Source organism: Diadema antillarum, unplaced genomic scaffold, assembly GCF_040938485.1.
Source record: "Diadema antillarum isolate AM-2024a unplaced genomic scaffold, OU_Dant_1.0 seq00000407_RagTag, whole genome shotgun sequence".
NCBI classification, from domain to species: domain Eukaryota; kingdom Metazoa; phylum Echinodermata; class Echinoidea; order Diadematoida; family Diadematidae; genus Diadema; species Diadema antillarum.
Genome location: NW_027271395.1, coordinates 1,096,702 through 1,112,555, shown reverse-complemented (window position 1 = coordinate 1,112,555; position 15,854 = coordinate 1,096,702). Strand labels below are relative to the sequence as shown.

Genomic DNA, 15,854 nt, shown 5'->3' with positions numbered 1-15,854 from the left:
GGGCACAGGCATAACAAGTATAAAGGTGCATTTATATCGTATCTGGCACAGTATCATGGCGCAGCATTAACGCGATATCTAAACCGTGATTGATTAACACTCTGCGCGCACTGACCAATCACAGACTAGATATCTTGTAAATGCTGTGCCGTGATGCCATGTAAACGAGCCTTAACACTGAAAATTAACGAAAATTATAATGTGGAATAAGCACCTCCAGCAGAGGGCCTCAAAGATATATTTTTGTCTGTTTCAGATTTGAAGTAAATTTGCCATTTGGGGAAATACATCACCAGAGTATATTACACTTAGATATAGCATTCAGCTCATCCCAGCTCGAACTTGAACTTGAACTTGAACTCAACTTAAAAAACACAACATTCACATGTAAATACAGAGGTATAATGCTGACATACTATACAAGAACCTGAAATGGACTCCACGAATACACGATTATGATTTCTTTTACAACATACTGAGGTGTCTGCCCCTAACCATGAAGTTAATACCAGTCTTCAGCTGAACATTTTGTCTACTTCTTATCAAAATGGTAGTAGGCTCTGAAGGCCTTTACTGCCCGTGTTTCTTGGGCACCTGCTTCAACCCCGTAAACCACAGTGTCCAAGATCACCCACATGGCTCGAGCCTGTGCTGGATACTCCAGATCAAAGATCTGAAATTTCTTATAGCACAAGTCAACATCAGATACATGTATGAGACTAAGAGCTTCCGCTCAAACACTTTATTTTGCAAGAATAATGAAACACTGGGCTACAAGCCAAATAATTCGGTGCCTTTTCTGCAGTTGGAAAAAAAAATCCTCCAGCAAAAGAAAACCAGAAAGACATAGGTGCTACATATTTTGCATTTCACTACTGTTTCAGATTTGATGTATCATAAACTTTCCCTTAAAAAATAAAGCTTACCACCTTGAAGGATTATTGATATGTATTCATTATTTCTGAGAAGATATATGTGTTTCACTGTTACTATTAAAGACAGGTCAATTTTTACTCTGCTAAAATTTGTATGCAAAAACAATGCTACTCAAAGAGATCATGTATGTGCTTGTAATTCAGAGTTTACGGTATTTGCCATATTGGAGAAATCTTTCACAAGAACGAGAACAAACTCATAAATGTAATGCAGCTCACCCTATTAAGCAAACTCCAAATAAAACAATATGAACATGTAAAATAAATTGGTATAAAAATGATGTAGCATATATGATCCTGAAATGGAACCCACTTAAAACATAATAATAATAATAATAATAATTTTTTTAAAACAACATACAGCTATTTGTCTTCCCCTTATCATTAAGTTAATTTTTACCTTTAAGTGAACATTCTACCTCTTATTAAACTGGTAGAAGGCTCTAAAGGCTTTTACTGCCCTTTTCATCGTACTTGCTTCCAAAAGATTTAAAATGACCCACAGGGCTCATGCCTGTGTGGGATACTATGAATTGAAAATCTAAAAGAGATTTTATATCACAGGTGAACAGCAGATACAAAACTCTTCTGCTAAAACGCTTGCTTCACAAGAATGACGAAACAGTGATTGTTTCAAAATTGATGTACCGTAAATTCTTGATTAGCAGCACATACTGACTTTAAGAATTGCATCTTTTATATTTCTTGGATTATGGATATGTATTCATACTAAGAAGATATATTTCTTTTTTGTTATCACAACAGTTCAATCAATCTTTACTCTGCTTAAATATTTTATGTAAGAGCATGCTCTCCAAAGACACCACAGTAGTACATGTATGTGCTTGTAATCGAGTGTTTACCATTTTGCCATTCTGGGGGAATCTATCACAAGAGAATTACAAGCAGAAACACCATCCAGCTCACGCTAACTGAACTCCAGATGATACAGTGGGTAGGAAAGGTATGGGAATCCACTAACACATGATTAATATAATCTTTTTTTCAACTTACAGATATGTCTTCCCCTAACCAAGAAGTTAATACCAGTCTTCAGCTGAACATTTTCTCTACTTCTTATTAAAATGGTAGTAGGCTCTGAAGGCCTTTACTGCCCCCGTTTCTTGGGCACCTGCTTCCACCCCATACACCACAGTGTCCAAGATCACCCACATGGCTCGAGCCTGTGCTGGATACTCCAGATCAAAGATCTGAAATATCTTATAGCACAGGTCAACAGCAGATACGAGGCTCTTTCTCTCAAACACTTGGCTCTCCAGAATGACGAAGCACTGGATTGGCTGGCAGACATTGTTCCCTACAGCCAGGATGAAAGGCTGGTTCCTCCCATGGTCTTTTCGGTAGGCCTCGAGACTGATTCCTTCCTGCAAATGATAAATATTAAACAACAAATGTCGCTATGGCGACTAGTATACCTCCGCCATAATGCATGATTCTCCTAATAGGTCTATAGTACATGTGGACAATGTGTGATTACATTTTCACAAAATTGGCAAAAATTAAAATGACGTTTGTCACAAATGTGTTGAATGTTCACCTTCCTTTAACCTAGGTTTGATTGGATGAATAGGAGAGCATGTATTTGGGGATTTAAGGACTTTAACTTGACTTTGACCCATTCATAAGTTTATGCATTAAGTAATTTTCAAGGTAGGGAGAAAAAGTGCAATTTCTGTATTGAACAGTAAATTGTTACCATTTTCATCTGGCCTTTGACCCTAAGATTCATACGATAATCACTGTCAGGCAGGACATGCATAAATATGTAGTAAGTTTCAAGATAACTCGAGCCACTTCCGAGAAATGGAGGAAAAAGCTAATTCAGCACTTTCACTTGATCTTTGACCTTTGAGGCAAAAAAAAAAAGAAACTTTCCAGAGAATCTCTATTGGGTTATATTTGCATACACCAAGTGTTTAAAAAAAAAAATAATCCTGCTGGCATTGCATAAATATGAGGGAAATAGTAAAATTTTGAAGTGTTGCCTTTGACCTTTGACCCGTGACCTTTGACCCCATGAACCCTAAATTCTCTAGATAATCACTGCCAGTCAGTACATGTAAATATACTATGTTCCATGAAGATACCTTGAACAATTTCCAAGGTACGGAGAAAAAAGTGAAGTTTTAATATTTTTACTTGACCTTTTGACCTTTGACCTCATGACCCCAAACTTTCACTAGAGAATCTAAATTGGGTAATACATGTATACATTAAGTTTCAAGAAAATATCTTCAGGCATTGCATAGATATGGTGGAAATAGAGAAATTTTACATATTTGACCTTGACCTTTTGACCTTTGACCTGGAGCATGTGCACCCAAAAGTTGATAGGCACAACTTCACCCCCTAATACACATACATGCCAAGTTTGATTAGGATACCTCAAGAGGTTTTTAAGTTACGCTGTCTACAAAATTCATTACGGACGGACGGAAGGACGGACGGACGGACGGACAACCCGATAACATAATGCCTCCAGCACCACTTCGTGGCAGAGGCATAAAAAGTACATCTTATCTTATGGCTCACAAAGTCTGAAAACGAAGTTTGCTGTTTCCTCCACTATACTGGAAAGAAATAGTTTCAATCAAAGAATAAAAATCTGCAAGAAACGACTACCATCAATAGTGATATGAAACATTTCATTCCCGTGGTGATATTTTTAAATGACTGATTTCAGTCAATATTGCTTTAGGTTAAAACTCTGCAACACATCACACAAATCTTTGTGATTAATACTCTATGCATTTTCCTTCCCCTGTTAATCCTATATATAGTTTAAAATTAGGGCCAGCGAGTTCTGGTACGTGTAAAATTCAAATGGCTACATTTCTTACCATCATAAGCACGATTCAAGTTCACATGCCAGGACCCTATTACATAAAACTTGACATCAGTAATACGTGAAATATAACTTTGACAACTAAGCTCTCAGGCAAACAGATGTAAACATTTTAGTAGCACATAACAGTTACTGGAACTTTTTATTCAATACACATTCCTTTTTGATGAAGCATCAAAGTGTTCATGTCTTGACTTGATACGTGGAGTTGATCTTGCTGTATGGAGATGTGACCCATGCTAACACAAAATTTTTCAATTTTCTTCACTAATACTGCTTTTGCTACAAACATTTGACATACCTTTTGGCAGTCGATGAAACACTCCAATGACTCTTGGGAAGAGGCTCTTCCCCCTTTTGATGACTTCTTGCCCGGGAACAGATGTGACAGCATAAGAAAAGCCAGATTTGCCTTTTCCTCTGTTAGTGGAGTACACAAAAAGTCTTTATTAGAATATGAAAGATTTTACGCTACATATGTCTTCACACCATAAATCAATCCTGGCATATTTTCAATTCACATATCAGCTTTATATCTCTTCAAATTCAGGGCTTATTTTATAACCAGTGGGCGATTGGGGGCGAATAAGCCACTGCCACCCCTTATTTGGTTGATAACACATTTTTAGTCATCACACGCAAAAAAAAAAAATTCAACCACAGCCCCTCCCCCCTTTTTATGCTGCTATTTTTTGTAGTAATCACAAGAAAATGCGGCAAAATTTTTGCCCGCCTCCTCCCCCCCCCCCCCCCCCATCCCCTTTTAAGAATCCTGGATCGGCCAGTGATGACTTAAGATTATTATGCAGATTTGCAGACATGCACACTGCTCTTTTATGGAAGAATTGGTGGTGTGCTGTGTGCTGTGTATTTGGAGAAGGTGCCCAAATGTAGGTGGGGGCTACAACAAAGATTACAAAAAGGTTAATGTGATGAGCAACATAGAAGCCACGAGCAGCAGTAGTTGGAAGTAGCTTGATTCCAGCACTTGCCTCGGTGTCAGATGTTGGAAAGGGCACAAACGACCCTTGGTGCTGTTTTTACTAAATACACCATTTGGAAGAATGCAATGGAGTAAAACACTTCTATAAATCCTATTACATCTACATTATGAGGGATGATGAAGTGTATATCACATCATTTTAAAATCAAATATAATGTGTTACCATGAACTAGGGGACGGGACAGTTGGGTGACTTTGGACAGGAATTGTTTTACTTACATTTTTTTTTTTTTTGCTGTTGGTTTTTCTGCAAATATTTTTGTAGGTTATGAAAGGGGGATATGGAATATTTGAATTACTGCACTTCTCTTGTATATTGCAAGCAGCAAAATAATGTAAGTGAAATTGCCTAAACTGTCCAAAGTCACCCGCCTGTCAAATGTCCCCTAAGTCTACAGTATCTATCAATAATTACACACCTTGAGTGAAGTCCTCATCACGTCTTTCTTGTACTCCGAATTTCACCTTCCACCCTGGAGAAATTCTATTCCCATAGTCCAGAATGCAAGATGATACTACTGGCCACTTTGTGAAGAGAAGGTCCCCCTTTCCATCAAATAGCTTGTTGTAATCCTGCTCAATCTGCAAAGAAACAAGAAACAACAACAACAAAACATGTTTTTGCAGTTATTTTGTTTTTTGTCTGTTAATTTGCCTGTTAGATCTTGAATTCTCACCATCTTAGTCCATTGTGTATGTTCCCAACACACACTGTGCCTTAACCCTATGTATTCCAGAGGGGAGGGGGAGCTTAATTAGCCCCCCCCCCCCCCTCCTAACATGGGGGAAAAAATTTATCTACAGCATGCAGTCAAATTGTCTCCTTACTCACACATCAGCAAGAGACCTTTAACCCCCATCAAATCTTACCGTAAGAAGCTACATGCATAATAAAGATGATGCACAAGAAACCTCATCTATACCCCATCCCCCCCCAAAAAAAAAATAAGTAAATTGCTTTTGAAGAGAAACAGAAATGGATATTCAGACAAGCATTGATGATATCAATATACATGTATATTTCATATTAGATGATTTCTTACATTAAAAAATATATATATATATTTCATACTATTCTATGGGTAGGAAGGTAAAACATACTTCATACAATGTTATGTATAGAATATGTACAGATTTATTTTTTTTTTTTTAAATTTTGCACGCTGTGATTTAACAACAAAAATCAGGCATTTGTGTGTACATGCAAATATGGCAAACACTGACTGCAATAATTTTGTTCATCTAGATTTTGGTAGATATTGGACATGATAATAAAACCCCTGTGACAGCTTACAATGAGGATATAACATGCACCTGCCATTCACAATGGGGACGTAACATGCACCTACCATTCCAGGAGAAAGAAGGTGTGGAAACTCAGCCAGCACTTCAGTCACACACGGCTTGTTCTTTGAACTTCTCGGCAGGTTGGAATGTACAAAGTCCCTTCTATAAGCTGCTGTCTGCTCCATCTTGGCCACAACGTCTTTGTGAGGGGTGTCATGACTCTTCAACCATTCGGTCGTAGCTTTCATGTCTGCCAAATCTGATACAAATTATGGAAACTCATAATAACAATCATTATTGAATCAAGCCTGAGAACAAATGCATAGCCTTAATGTTCATCCTAGCATTTTCTAGCTTTAACCCTGAAAAGGGGGGGATATAGCCATCCCACCCATCTCTGACCTATAAACCTCTGAAATAGCCCAATATTTTTGTGTTAGGCTGTATGCATTATCAGACATCATTAACAATATTGCTTGGGCTGCTAATTCTCCTAAAAGTAAACAAAGTATAAGAACAAGGCATATCATAATTATAGTGCATATACAATGTAGAAATATTGCCACATTTTACCCAAGTCACGCTGATTTTTCTATAACTTGCACTTCCCCTTAGACCCAGTCAAAAATTACTCTTTAAATGGGTTTAAAAAGTTAGTACTAACATTCAATCAATACAAATTTATATTTAACCCCAAAATGCAATGAAGTCACTTTTTTCAAGCCTTGCTAACAGACCCAAGGTGGAAAAATTATGCAAATGAATAGATTGTTGTAGGTAAATCTAGATTTAACTCAATTGTTTACTGCTTGATTCACAGAAACAAATTTTTTATACAGGGCAAGTATTTCTCAAGCCTGCTTCACTTTACTTTGGAGATAATTGGCTACATTTGTAAGCACATACCATAATTCATCTGCAATGATGAGGTTGAATCCTCATTGGAAGAACTTGAAGTGGTATCCTTAGGACTGCCAACCTTGGCTTTGTCTTGCTTCCTGTCTTGCTCTGCTGTTTTCCTTCTCAGGTACTTCAGCCGGTTTTCCAGCCTACCACCTGCTGGAAGTTTGGTACTCCCTTTCAAGTACCACTCCTCGTTTAAAAAAGAAATGAAATGATATTAATGAGCAAGAAGAATGTCACAATTAAAAGAGTTTATAAATGGTTATTTTCACAGTAAAGGGAGTAATTTTTTGTTCTGACAGGGTCAAAATTTCTGAATGTGTTTTGATATATATTTAGACTGAATTATAACTAAAAATGTCAAAGTTATGGATTTTTTGTTCCAGAGCTTGAACTACAAGCAAAACCTTGAAAAACATGAGTATGCAAAGTATGAAGAAGTACACTTGTAACTCATGTATCATAAAATTTATCTAAAATACCATGATACATGTGCATGATATATTGTTCAGCATGCATTACAGAGCTGTTTGAGAATGCACATGGGTTTCAAATTTACAGCTGTTTGAGTGTAATGATACTCAGATTGGTAAATACATTTGTAAATATTTGCAAGAATTCAATCTCCAAGGCAATCATTGTTGTAATACACATATTAACATTGTAAGATGAATGGTCACGAACTTGACATAGGAAATTGGTTAGTAGTGTTTCAGAGACTTCAAACATGCTAACACAATACTGTATGTATTATCAACTAAAAAGACACAACACCAGGTTTAAAAGTACTGGGTAAGCATGGTAAGAGTGTACAAAGCTAAAAATGCAACAGTGCTATGTTGTGAGGTTAAAAGGTCATTGACACAGAATTCTCATGGTAAAGCATGGTAACAAGAATAGCATCATCAAAACCCAAATGCTGACAAAGCTTTTTCAGAATCAGTGACAGAAGGAAGCTAACTATTTATGGTAATGGTGCGAGATCGTTAATCATAACATCTCTAAATTCAGAATTCTTTTGACATTCTTTGTTTCTATTTTTGTTTATATCTCAACTAAGTCCATTTGGGTTATTTTCACTAATTGCTCTTCATAGAGAAACAAGTAAACTGATGTACAATTGATTCTTTCTCCTTGTAGTATAGTGCAAGGGAACACCTGTGCCCAGTATCTTTTAATAACTAAACCCTGTTTTAGATGAAACATGAACCTTGAACCAATAAGCCACTTAATACTTTGCCCACAAACATGGTAAATTTTAGCAATTTATCATAATCCTGTAGTACCTGTACACATGCACTTATGGACAGATGTTGTTAAAATTGCTCCTAGCAAAGAATGAAATGTCTGCACTGTACATGCATGTACAGCTAGGCATCCACAAACATTTTCATTATATTTCTGAAGCCTGTAGTAAGATCAGCATTAAATTATATATATATATATATATATATATATATATATATATATTTATATACATATTTCTACATGTTATTCATTGATTTTATTCCAAAGATATCATTTGTCAATAGTTATCTGTCAACTTGGGTTGTGTCTTACGAAAAATCAAATGACTGCTAAGTCAGTAATTTTTAAACTGTCTACTCACGTCTCCATTGCCAGCTGGATCTTTAAGGAAGGGGAACTCTGCAATGATGGAGGAGGCCATTGCCCCCTTCATGTCAGGGCCAGGTCTGATGACAAAAAATATGAGAATTGTAGTGAAATGTACATAAATCATTGCAAATGCACATGTGATACAATTCCCACACAAAGCACTGTGGTGTAGTTGAGCATTCCCCCCTCCCCCATAAAGTATATCCTATTAAAGCTTGTACATCATCTGCATTAACAAAAAGAGGCTAGTTTTCTCAGCACCAGACCAGGAACCTACAGGGAATCCCTACAAGGGTATCAAAAACAGGAAAAATCTGGGGGAAAGGGTATCAAATTGAGATGAATGATTATGTAATCCTTGAATAAATTTACCACTTAAGGGTATTAAAAACCAGACATTAAACATGATTCTCTGTTCATGAAAATGGAAGAACAGATTCTATTCAAGCACTAGGAACAGTGGAGAACCTGCATATCCAATTATGGGTATAGGCCTAAATAAAAAAAAAAATTATGAGTCATAATGATACTATCCTTGGATAAAATGACTTTTAGGGTTATCAAAATATGGAAGATCTTACACATTTCCCAGTCTAGGGTATATAAATAATAAGATTCCTGAAGAGGGAGAAGAGGGTTTGGAAATGAATTGGACATGAGAAATTCACCTACGTGAAGATACAACTTTAGGTAAAAAAAAAAAAGGTCTTGTAAAGTGAATGTGATTATTTGTTAGAAGAAATGAGAAGAGAAACAAAAAGAATAGGAATGCAAAATTAACACAGACAGAAGCAAGGTAATATTAGGATGCCATTGCAAATGGTAAAATGTCATTACCTGAGGCCATGTAAGTCTACTAGATGCTCTGTACACATATTGCAGATGACACGAGTGTTGTGTGGCGTGCAGACTTTCATTCGAGTTACTTCCTCTAACGTTTTCCTCCCTTCCAAAGATTTCTTCAGAATTTCACCCACATCCTGTAAAATATTCAAGATTGCATGAGTTTAAAAAATGGTGTGTGTGTGTGTGTGTGTAAACATCATGATACAGGAGGCAATTCATTTTTTCTGGCATATTTCAACTTCTTTCGAAATATTAGCTAGAAGAGAATCTACAAATTATACAGTACATGTAATTTCAATTGGTTCTGCGTACAAGTACTATAATCAGTAGCATGATCAGGGCTCAAAATAATAAGTAATTAGCACCAAGAATGGGCTTCCCAGCAGTGAAGGACTATTTTCAAGAGACTTTGACAATTAAAAAAAAAAAAAAAAAAAACAGAGTCAATATCATGACACCTCTGAATTCTGGTGTGATTTGAAATTCCAATGCTTATATATTCCTCCTCTACACACAACATAAGAAAGGCTGAATCTTAGAAAAATTTGCTCATATCTATACTGTGCATGATGACAAAAAAAAAAATTATTTTCACAAAGTACAGATGAGACACTATATACATGCACATACACTGTATGTAATAACATGAGTACATGTATATCAATATGACTGAATGAATTACATATGAAATGTGAACTTACGTATCTTACTGCTTTCTGACGTTTGAGTGGTGGCGGTGTATCACTGCTGCTGTTCAGATCCTGAACTACAGCTGATGAGCATGATGGTTCTTCTACATCTACTGGGATAGTTGAAGCCTGGGAAAGGTCAAAAGTAACTGATTCCATATCTGACAGCATCAGATCATCAGAAACTTCAGATGACTCCCAGCCCATCTGCATGTCTTTGAGTACAGATTCTGCAGCATTATTTGCTTCGTCCTATAAGGATGAAAATACACCACTCAAAAAGGGTTTAGCAATTCAACAGCAATGAGCTTATAATCATTCCTTTTTAATAAATCTTACTTGACATTAAAATTATTGGAATGAGTGTACAGTTGCCAGCACTGTATCCTCATGCACATTACTTTTACTGATACTTACACACTTTTGAGTTATAGTGCAAAATCAAATCAAGACAGTAATTTTTGGGTTGAATGACAGATTTGTGCATTGTGGAAAGTGATTCACAGAGAACTGTTTCCCCTCCATACTCATGATCATTGATCTGATAACAATGCCAATCCATTATGCAAAAATTTTGTACATGGTCACACACAAAAATGTTGTACACATTCCATGATTTCAGTATCATTAAAAAGGGAAATGAACTGACATTTTAATTGATGTAAACAATGCAATAAACAGAGAGATGTACAGCATGAAATCAAAACTGAAGTGCATAACTTGTATGCCTGGAAGAAGGGTGCAAGCCCTGCTCACAACCAAATGTTATGATCTTGGTGTCCTCTTAATAAGAAAAAAGATGTTCTTTCCAGCCAGCTTAATGAAAATAAATGCTAGTCAGTGAGAAATCATAAAAACTGAATGTATCTTCTGTTCCATTTCAATAAGTTTATCCTGTATAATGGTCATTAGTTTACAAAAAAAAAAAAAATTGTACCACGGTACTTACTTTCCTTTCATTTGATATACCAGTACATACATGTATAACTTTGTGTAGAAAGAAAGCACAGAAGTTTGAAATGGTTAAATTGAAAAATTGAAACTGAAGTGAGCATGTACCTGTAAGTTATTTTTGAAGTTTATTACTTTGGTCTAGTGATCTTTGTTGCAGTTATGACAGCATGTATCTGGTAGGAATGTACCACTGATGATCTGCACTATCATGACTCTTCACTGCATGGACAGGTCTGTGTTCAACAGGTCTTCAGGATTAAGCAACTGTAGAGAATCCAACTCCTTTTCTGATGCAACAAAGGCTTGAAAGTGATCATGAAAGTACTTTGTTTTCCATGGCTGGATCATTAGATACAGTCCATCTTGCTTTCTCATAATATAATCAATCCTTGAGAAAGATGGTAGTTCACCACACCAGTCAGTCAGTACATGACGTTGGGTCTGTATGTGTATCCATAGAATGTTACTTTATCACACAATTCTAGTAAGGTATCAGGTTCACAGCTCAACAGCCGACATACTTCTACCTCGCTCTCAAGATCACAAACTTTGACAAATTCTGATGTGTGGATGTATACACATTCGCTGTTGATGTGTTCTTTCTTGAGCATTCTGAATGCCTGTGCTTCCTGGTGTTTACGTGCAACTGTCTTGGCGATGTTCTTGTAATTATTACAAGTTTTCGCCCACTTTTTCAAAGGCTTGTGCTTTCCTTCTTGCCTCATACAAGCATACTGTGACAAAGGGCCCAGCTGTCTGATTGCCTTGGGATAGTGGAGGAGGTTGTGATGCTTGGGGAGGAGATGGTTATCAGGAAACAGTTGCAAATATAACTGATGATGCTCATTAATCCTTGACTGCAAGTAGTAGGTGACAGCAGTACTAATGTTTGGTGCTAAGACCAGTTGGTATATCTCCAGAAGAACTGTGAACAACCTCCAGTACTCACATCCTTCTTCAACTTTATCTCCCACAATCAGGGGTAAGAACTCAGCAAGACAACTCATCTGTGAAGCCTTTTGACCACTTGGTCCAAATGGATTGCTAAGGTGACTTTGAAGGATGGGGCTGGGCTTGTTTGCTTTTTCTGTTATACCATAGCTGAATGACTGAATACGACAGTTCAGTTCATCAAGGCTAAATCTTCCCTGATTTATGAGTTCTGAAAGTACAAGTTTCATCTCGATTGGAAGTAACCCTTCTAGGAAATCATGCATCAGGTCAGGAGCATAGTTTTGCGACACATGGTAATAGCTTAGTGTATTGAGAGCACACGACCTCCGAAGTCCCGTTTGAGAAACATCATTTACACTGATATCATAATCAATGTTTTCTTCAGTACGGAGTAACCTTTGATCAACAGCTACCTGTTTTCTGCATATTGCCTTGAGTGCTTTGCAGAACCGGCAAAAATAGTTGGCACTAAAACTTCCAGCAAAGCCGAGCATGGTATTGAGAGCTAAGTTATCACCGACTGCCTGGAAGAGTCGGGGACGTACACGGCCAGTGAATCCATCTGGACTATTAATATGAAGACCTCCTGTGAAGAGAACTTCAAGGTAATCCGAAATACGCTGAAGAACAACATTTACACCATATTTGGATACCAAAGAAGATTTTGCTAGAGCAACTAAAAGGACATTTTCCAGTTTAGCTTGGTATTTCTTGGGCAAAGAAGCAACAGTAACATAGATACCAAGAAGTTTGTGTTTCCCTTTCTTTGAACCTAGGGGGTTCGCTGTCTCAAAGTCATCATTATACAGCAACAATTCTATATCCACACAGTCTTGGTTTCCTTCACAAGCTTTGTAATATGATCCATCTCTGTACGTCTGAAGCACATCTTTTTCGCCAGCAGTGTCTTTTTCCTGAATGATGACTGACATATAGCCTGGTTGTTCCAAGAATACTTTCAGATTTTCACCGACTGGCACGTACTGAAAAGTTTCTTCAACTTGTTTCTGCTCAGTCCTTCCAGTATGTGTATTCAGACATTCTTTGTATACATTGCCAAAAACAATTTCTTCTGGCTCAATAAGAACATTACAGTTGCGGGCAAATTGGTTTTGTTTATGCTGAGTAGATAAACTGAAATGCTCAAAAGGATCTTTCACCATGTCAAGGACTGACTGTAGAGTGTCAATTTGATCAACTGAGGGTTTGATATCCTGAGATACGTCCTCGATGATGGGGGCTGACACTTGTTGAACTGCTTCAATTACATTAGTGAGCAGCTCTTGTGTGTCACAAATTATACTTTGCACTGTGGAGGATGGCAGGGATGAGCTTTTAAGTTTTGCTACATATTCAGAAACAGACTGTTTGATTGCTGATGAAATTTCCTCTGTGGGTTTTTCATTTGGAAGCACTTCTGACTGCTCTGATGCACTTTCATCACTAAAAACTGTGTTTCCAACAGAATCTCCATCACTGACATTTTCTACAATGGAATCATGATCTTGTTCCAAGTGCCGCTTGTAGCTGTAACCATGATAGAATGTTTTAAAACATTCTTGCACATGACAGACAAGTTTTGTTTTGGTCTTTGAGTTTATGTTGTGGATCTTTAGGTGGTTCCACAGGTCCACACTTCTTTCAAAGGATTTCACACATTTGCAACATGCAAACATTTTTGCAGGAATGATTTTTGAGATGTCCTTGGTCACACACTTGCCTGTTTCTTCCATTTTTCGAAATGGTGAACAAATTTAAGCCTTGGGCCCAATTGGGAGATCACATCCTTCACAAGACTTGCATCCAGCAGCTTGAATGCTGACAGGTCAATGCCACAATCTAAAACAAAAGAAAAAATATGGTAAATTCTATTTAGGAAAAAAAAGAGAAATGAATGATAAGTTGATTTGCGTGCTTTTATACAATCCATACTGTAAATTATCATAAACAGCAAAAAGCATTACTGTTCAAGTTTGTTTACCATTAAAAATACTCAAAATTGCCTTTTTGACATCCTTGTCATTTCAAAAATCATATGAATTATGATGCTGTTTTTCAAAATTGATTTGTGGTCTCCCCCTGCCCCCCTCAAAATATTACATCAACAATTTTCTTGGTTGATATAACCTCATGAAATGTATCATGTATTTTTGTTTTTAATTGTCGAGGTAGGCCTACAATTTTGTACATTTTTTGGAGTAATGCATGATTTGAATAAAAAAATTGAAATGTCAAGGCACTGTAAAAGCACACATACCGTACACACTAAACACACAAAGAAACACACTTCAATGAAGACAATATACAGTACATACAATATGCAACTAGCCGCTTTCCCCTTCCTTTATAGCCATTTTATAGCTCTTTTAATCTGGATAGGAAAAACAAAATGTGTGCGATTAGATTTTGTTTAAAGGGATTTTTTAAGTGTTTAAAGTCTGGGCAGTTTGTATTTCTAGTGGAATTCAGGGTATCATGCAAGCCCAATTCCCCCCCCCCCCCCCCCCCCCCCACGTCAATGGTACAGTCAAGGACATGTCATGGATACAAGCACTGGCAAGAGTGGTGCCTTGACTCTGTAATTTTTATACAGGTCTGGCCAAATTTGCATAAATTTCTGAATATGCAATAATTTCAACTCCAATGAATAAAGTTCTCATGATTTATTTCAGGATAGATATGAATATTTGGTTGAAGAAAACACACTTTTTAAACTTTAAAACATAAAAAAATTAATTGGTACCAGATTTTTTTTTTTTAACCCTGTCTCCTAATAGCACATAACATCCTTTGAAAAGCTCCATCACGATTCTCAAAACTTAAAAATCTCAACAACAAAAAAGAGAGAAAGCAAACATGTGTATTAAAGGGGTAATATATAATAGCAATATTTGACAATATACCCTTTACTTTTATGGATGGATTCAAGTTACATGTTGGTAAACCCCTACAGCTATCAACTGCTCATTAACTCACTGATCGTAATACATGTATGTAAGAGGATGTCAATCATGTAAGTCACGAAACTGCATAGTTGATGTCAAGTTCAACCTTGCTGTGTTCATATCTATTTCAGATCATGTATTAACATATTATTTGAGGAAAGTGAAGAACGATAAGGGTTTATGACCATAGTGTAACTCCAGTAACTTCTTCCAAAAAGAGAGTGGTAAATGAATGTATACATGTTGAACAGCCACCCATTTTTTTTTTGTTGTTGTTGTTGTAAAGGCTGATTAGGTAATTATCTTTGAAAATTATAAGCTGGATAAGACTTAAGTTGTTGCACAATAGTCTACTGAGTCTGAAGGAAAAGATAGCAGACAGCTAGACAATAGGATCTACAGGATGTAACTTACTAGTACAATTGTAACTCTAAGTTAGAGTTATATTCTTGGTCTACATCATTACATGTATTTAGTTGGAAGGTTTCAAACTGTGTCTGTTCAGCAGATTTTTGACATTTTGGAAATGTGTCTTGAGGTAAATCTAGCCAGATTCCCAAAATGTCAAATTCCACAGAACAGACACAGTTTGAAGCCTTTGAACTAATATGAAAATGATGTAGGCCTAGACTCTACTGCATTATTTCACCTCTTTGACATTGTTACAAAATGTTGTAATCTGTGCATCCAGACCTCACACAAATCAAAGGCAAGCCAAGGCTTCAAGCAAACCAGAAAACAGTAGAAATACCATACTGTCAGTAGACAGTAGTATCTAGACTAGGCCTATAGCATAGACTATAGATTTCTATCAACTTGTCCTACTCTATACTTGACTATAGCCTATGAAGGCTT

General features: G+C 36.7%; 2 protein-coding genes across 2 annotated transcripts in view; one reads left to right on the top strand and one right to left on the bottom strand.

Moving 5' to 3' along the window:
* The window catches only part of LOC139732266 (chordin-like), an 87,846-nt gene that overhangs the window by 17,973 nt on the left and 54,019 nt on the right, over positions 1 to 15,854 (top strand). The window lies entirely within an intron of this gene.
* LOC139732238 (uncharacterized) lies at positions 1,423 to 13,984 on the bottom strand. Its single transcript, XM_071643113.1, has 9 exons — positions 12,468 to 13,984; positions 10,159 to 10,398; positions 9,449 to 9,591; positions 8,604 to 8,688; positions 6,998 to 7,184; positions 6,154 to 6,350; positions 5,224 to 5,386; positions 4,103 to 4,221; positions 1,423 to 2,320 (listed from the first exon to the last, which is right to left on the bottom strand). Exons 1-9 carry the CDS (start codon positions 13,785 to 13,787, stop codon positions 2,006 to 2,008), a joined length of 2,769 nt encoding a protein of 922 aa, XP_071499214.1. The 5' UTR covers positions 13,788 to 13,984; the 3' UTR covers positions 1,423 to 2,005.

Coding starts and splice junctions, on each gene's coding strand:
- LOC139732238 (XM_071643113.1), bottom strand. CDS start 13,787: ATGGAAGAAACAGGCAAGTGTGTGACCAAGGACATCTCAAAAATCATT. Junction 7,185..8,603: donor ATCCAGCTGGCAATGGAGAC/GTGAGTAGACAG, acceptor TTTTTAAACGAG/GAGTGGTACTTGAAAGGGAG. Junction 6,351..6,997: donor ATCATTGCAGATGAATTATG/GTATGTGCTTAC, acceptor AATTTGTATCAG/ATTTGGCAGACATGAAAGCT.